This window comes from Carassius auratus, unplaced genomic scaffold (assembly GCF_003368295.1).
Source record: "Carassius auratus strain Wakin unplaced genomic scaffold, ASM336829v1 scaf_tig00011176, whole genome shotgun sequence".
NCBI classification, from domain to species: domain Eukaryota; kingdom Metazoa; phylum Chordata; class Actinopteri; order Cypriniformes; family Cyprinidae; genus Carassius; species Carassius auratus.
The window spans coordinates 222,937-228,936 of NW_020524175.1; the positions used below are offsets into that span (position 1 = coordinate 222,937).

General features: G+C 44.0%; 1 protein-coding gene across 1 annotated transcript in view; it reads right to left on the bottom strand.

Moving 5' to 3' along the window:
* The window catches only part of cntnap3 (contactin associated protein family member 3), a 108,857-nt gene extending 105,666 nt beyond the window's left edge, over positions 1-3,191 (bottom strand). The window contains exon 1 of the mRNA XM_026245851.1: positions 2,963-3,191. Coding sequence (XP_026101636.1) covers positions 2,963-3,047 — 85 coding nt within the window. The 5' untranslated portion in view covers positions 3,048-3,191. The remainder of the gene's footprint in view (positions 1-2,962) is intronic.
* Positions 3,192-6,000: the final 2,809 nt, after the last annotated feature.

Here is a 6,000-nt window from a genome sequence, read left to right on the forward strand (position 1 = left end):
AGGCTTGTGCTTTACGGAGCTAACAGCGGAGGCCATACAGATAAAGCTGAACAAACTGTACAAAAACCTAGTTTCTGAAAAAGTGATCAGATGCATACCATGAGACAGGTGGAAAACCCCAGAGATGCACACTGAATGAGAAAGATGCACATACCAGAAGATCACAGAAACGTGAGGGAGAACTCACCCGAGCAACCACCCAGAAAACCCTGACAACCACATAACAACATGCTAAAAGCAATTAAAACACCTCGACCATGACCCTAGCATCATAGTTTGTACAAAGTGTAAAAAATGTAAAATCTATAGCACTACTGTATATCAAGTTGTATAAGACAAAACATAAATATATAACTACAAATCTGAATTGTTACATGCTGGATGATAAAGCAGGTGCAAAAATCTCACAGATAAACATTTAATGAGGAAGATGCATGTTTGACTTTCACTACCAACCGCATGCTAACATGCTAAATAGATGCTTTAAACATAGAATGCCTTAGCAACACAGTTTCTTTAAAAAAAATGAATGAATGAACAAACGACAAAAAAAAAATCGATATCACTATTCTAAAACAAAATATATATATATATTTTAAACAAAAAAATATATAGATATATAGGCTCATCCTAACTATCACATAGCAACATGCTAAAATGATTCTAACAATCAGATCACCCTAACAATGACCCTAGCTACACAGTTTCTATACCACCAATAAAAATGCACCAAGGAAATACCACGTTTCTTGAGTCCCATGATATGTTTTGAAGTGTCTTGGAGTGGAGATATAATCACTGTAGCATGATGCACACAGCACTCGAGCGAGAGGCATGTCTGGGCACCAGTGCACTCTTATTTCTAATGCATCCTCAATCTGTGCAGACAGAAGAGCAGAATTCAGCATCCATCACCCTGGATATTGTATCCTGGAGTGCTGCATACTGTGCAGAGCCAGGGGCTTACAAAGTTCATAACCATCTGTTTCAATTACAACACATATGCATCTCATTACCAACACCCACAAGCTCAGAGCATGACGTCAGCGTTGTCCTCTAGAGCGACGCGAGGGTTTATGGTGACGGCCATCACTCTGTGTTAGACTGCATCGGTGTAATTCCCCATGATCCACTCTGGTGAAGCTCATTCTGATGTATTCCTCCATTCCAGATTCAACATCCGTGACCAAATACTGCTGAAAGGCTCAAAATAAATGCTGCTGAAGTCAGTCACCTCGGTAATAGTCCCATCACTGACCGTCTGATGCAAACCGCATGCAAACATGCAACTAAACATGACTGATTGACATTATGCAGCTCACACCAGTCAGTCACCAGTTCACCTAGAGAACAAGAACCCGTTGATGCAGCTCAGAGAAAGAACTAGTCACTGCATCTCCAAAGGACTGACAGGTTAACTAGATAGAATCATGAGAAAGCTCGTTTTGGATGGACAGTAATACTGTTCACACACATTTCTGCTTAATTTATTGATGTTTTTCACCAAGCGACATTACTGTGCACTTATTTCAACAGGTTTCTACACCGGTTGATAATGGACACTTTTCACAGACTGTGATGATATATCTAGCAAAGTTTTTCTTTTATTTTAATTTAAGAAAATGTAATGCACATTATACCACTGTATTTTGCAGTATTTTACATTGGCATTATGTTTTTAGACATCTAGTAAAGGTTGCTATGTGTTTCTAATGCAACTGCTGGAAAGTGATGGCAAATTTCACATTGTTCACTCTTTTGACCAACGTAATCAATCTTTCCATACTGTACATGCATATAGATTTTTTTTAATATATATATTTTTTAAATTTTGCTATTACACACACACACACACACACACACACACACACACAATATATATATAGAAGTTTACCAACTATGATGATTTCTGCTTTGGAAAAGAGTGGCCATAGTTTTTCAGATAAATCCACCCCTAAACGCAGCTAAAGACTTGGTCACTTCACCTTCAATCAGAAATATTCTTCATGTTTAATATCAGATACGAGCTCGATGTAATAAATCGACGCTCGAAAAAAGCTTTTGGTCCAGAAAGCTTCACCCTCAGATCCTGACCAACTACAACCCCTCCAAAATCCGCAAACCAGACCAGCCTGAGCGAAAAGCCATCATAGGCTTGTCTGTAAGATGTTTCTTTTGTTTCTCAGCAGAGAAGTATTTTATTACGGACTGGAGGAGACAATTCAGGATAGTAGATCGTCGAACGTCAACTAAGCCGCGTCGCGTATGACGCGCAATCGAGTTTTGTGTCGCCTAATGAAATGCATGATACCTTCAAGAAGTTCATACGTTAATAATTCTAATAATTCTAGTAATTTTTACGTTTTGTTAATATTTTAATCTATTAATGCCTATTAAATAGCTTATTGTAAATAATATCGATATTATTATGGCATTATTATGAATAAATTCACAGACGTAATTGTTATGATAGCTAACTAATCCACTATTTGACACGAAGGCTTAAAACACACGACATTAAATAGTGCAAGTATTTCTCCTGTCGCATCCGACCCATTGAAATACACGAGTAAGTGTGTCCTACAGTAATAGACACAAAACCGCTCATTCTGAGACTATTTGAAATAAAAATCACACATCAGATATTCCGGATCATGGACTCGATCAAACCAATTCGATGCGTAAAACACCTTCACGTTATCTGTTGCATTAATGAATCAGTTACCCCCTCAAGCTACCATACATTAATACATCATCAAACATATAATAAACTACATCAACTAAAATAATAAAACAACATTAGATTGTTTTGTCGTTTAATCACCGGTTGGCACAAAGCAAAGTTCCTCCTCAACTTACTGCCGTTATTCCAGTAAGAGGACCGCGCGCGGACACAAATCCATCAGAAAAGTCATTATTCGTCTCAGATTACCTCGAATAATATGAATAACGTGATACTCGCCTTTGCTGACGGAGCCTGGGATGAAGTAAAAGATGAGATACAGCGGTAAAATCATTCCAATAGTGTGTGAGCCCCGCAGATCCATGATGCGCGACTGATGCTGGAATGAGACTGACTCCTCAGCGCGAGACTCTGGGAGCGAGCGCGTGCGTGTGCGCGTGCGTGGGCTCTGCTCTCCGTGGCTCTTTCACGCCATCCTGCTGCCGAAAACATCTGAATACAGTCTGCGTGACACACACACACACACACACACACACACAGAGAACGAGAGAGAGAGAGAGAGAGAGAGAGAGAGAGAGAGAGAGAGAGAGAGGGAGAGAGAGAGAGAGAGAGCACCGTCCGGTGCACAACCCTGCTGCTGTTTTAATTTAATCTCATCAGGTTATAAAGAGAATCTGCAATGCTGTCAGACATCACTTTAAAGTCAAACGAAATGCGCCAATGAAAAATTAAAAGTGAATTTGAAATTCTAATTCTAATTAAAAGTAAAATAAATAAATAAATAAAACGGAATTAAATATACAACTTTATTATTTGTGTGCGCTCGCGTGACAACTGAATTAGCTTTCAAGAATTTTAAATTTTCAGTATTAATTAAAAACGTTTAATTAAAATATTTGTTTTAGAAATAGCCACTGAATTTTGAAATGCCACATATAGAAATAATTTATTTCCTCTTTTATGTTAATATTTCTCTTTATGAAGTTACCTACAATAATATTGCTGTATGACAAATAAATATTGCTTGTTTTAGTTGTTTTGAGAGTCTTGAGATTCATATAAAATATTATTATTATTTAATTTAATTATTTATTATTTTTTTAGTACTAATTATTTAAAATTACACATGGAACATGAAACGTGTATTAAATTCATTGTATAAAAATCGGAAGAAAAAAACTCGAAAAAAAAAACTTATGTTAATAATTATCTTTATGAAGTTTTCTAAAATTATGTTGTGGGATAGTTGCTATATGATAAATAATCCATCACTGACTTTAGTTTTAATGAGGAAATGGGACTGAGGAATGCAGAAGGGGATCCAAAATTAGATTTGGATGCTGACCTTTCCCCTCTCCTCCCTCCTTCATCAGAGCCCTCTGTCAGTCCTGTTGCCCTGTCCAGCCCAGTAAGACACTTTGATCCCGAGTTAAGGCCACCGGCCGCTCCACTGTCAAGCCCGCCAGCCGATTTTCTCTTTAATGCCCTATGATGACAGCAGCCCGAAAGAGGACAATGAGGAGGAAAAGACTGTCGAAAAAAAGACTATCCCCTCCCCTGTCTCTAGCAACTGACCAGAGTCGAGAGATGGCTTCTGTTCTGTTCCTGAATACAGCCCAGAGAGGGCTCCTGTTCCTAAGTTTGGCCCAAAGAGGGCTCCTGTTCCTATATTTGGCCCAGAGAGGGCTCCTGTTCCTAAGTTCGGCCCAGAGAGGGCTCCTGTTCCTAAGTGTGGCCCAAAGAGGGCTCCTGTTCCTATATTTGGCCCAGAGAGGGATCCTGTTCCTAAGTGTGGCCCAAAGAGGGCTGCTGTTCCTAAGTTCGGCCCAAAGATGGCTCCTGTTCCCAAGTGTGGCCCAGAGAGGGCTCCTGTTCCTAAGTTCGGCCCAGAGAGGGCTCCTGTTCCCAAGTGTGGCCCAGAGAGGGCTCCTGTTCCTAAGTTCGGCCCAGAGAGGGCTCCTGTTCCCAAGTGTGGCCCAAAGAGGGGTCCTGTTCCTAAGTTCGGCCCAGAGAGGGCTCCTGTTCCTAAGTGTGGCCCAGAGAGGGCTCCTGTTCCTAAGTGTAGCCCAGAGAGGGCTGCTGTTCTTAAGTTCGGCCCAGAGAGGGCTCCTGTTCCCAAGTTTGGCCCAGAGAGGGCTCTTGTTCCCAAGTGTGTCCCAGAGAGGGCTCCTGTTCCCAAGTGTGGCCCAGAGAGGGCTCCTGTTCCTAAGTGTGGCCCAGAGAGGGCTGCTGTTCTTAAGTTCGGCCCAGAGAGGGCTCCTGTTCCCAAGTGTGGCACAGAGAGGGCTCCTGTTCCCAAGTGTGGCACAGAGAGGGCTCCTGTTCCCAAGTGTGCCCCAGAGAGGGCTCCTGTACCTAAGTTTGGCCCAGAGAGGGCTCCTGTTCCCAAGTGTGCCCCAGAGAGGGCTCCTGTACCTAAGTTTGGCACAGAGAGGGCTCCTGTTCCTAAGTTCGGCCCAAAGATGGCTCCTGTTCCCAAGTGTGGCCCAGAGAGGGCTCCTGTTCCTAAGTTCGGCCCAGAGAGGGCTCCTGTTCCCAAGTGTGCCCCAGAGAGGGCTCCTGTTCCTAAGTGTGGCACAGAGAGGGCTCCTGTTCCTAAGTTCGGCCCAGAGAGGGCTCCTGTTCCCAAGTGTGGCCCAGAGAGGGCTCCTGTTCCTAAGTTCGGCCCAGAGAGGGCTCCTGTTCCTAGGTTTGGCCCAGAGAGGGTTCCTGTTCCTAAGTGTGGCCCAGAGAGGGCTCCTGTTCCTAAGTGTGGCCCAGAGAGGGCTCCTGTTCCTAACTTCGGCCCAGAGAGGGCTCCTGTTTCTAAGTGTGGCCCAGAGAGGGCTCCTGTTCCCAAGTGTGGCCCAGAGAGGGCTCCTGTTCCTAAGTGTGGCCCAGAGAGGGCTCCTGTTCCCAAGTGTGGCCCAGAGAGGGCTCCTGTTCCTAAGTGTGGCCCAGAGAGGGCTCCTGTTCCCAAGTGTAGCACAGAGAGGGCTCCTGTTCCTAAGTGTGGCCCAGAGAGGGCTCCTGTTTCTAAGTGTGGCCCAGAGAGGGCTCCTGTTCCCAAGTGTGGCCCAGAGAGGGCTCCTGTTTCTAAGTGTGGCCCAGAGAGGGCTCCTGTTCCTAAGTGTGGCCCAGAGAGGGCTCCTGTTCCCAAGTGTAGCACAGAGAGGGCTCCTGTTCCTAAGTGTGGCCCAGAGAGGGCTCCTGTTCCCAAGTGTAGCACAGAGAGGGCTCCTGTTCCTAAGAGTGGCCCAGAGAGGGCTCCTGTTCCTAACTTCGGCCCAGAGAGGGCTCCTGTTCCCAAGTGTGGCCCAGAGAGGGCTCCTGTTCCG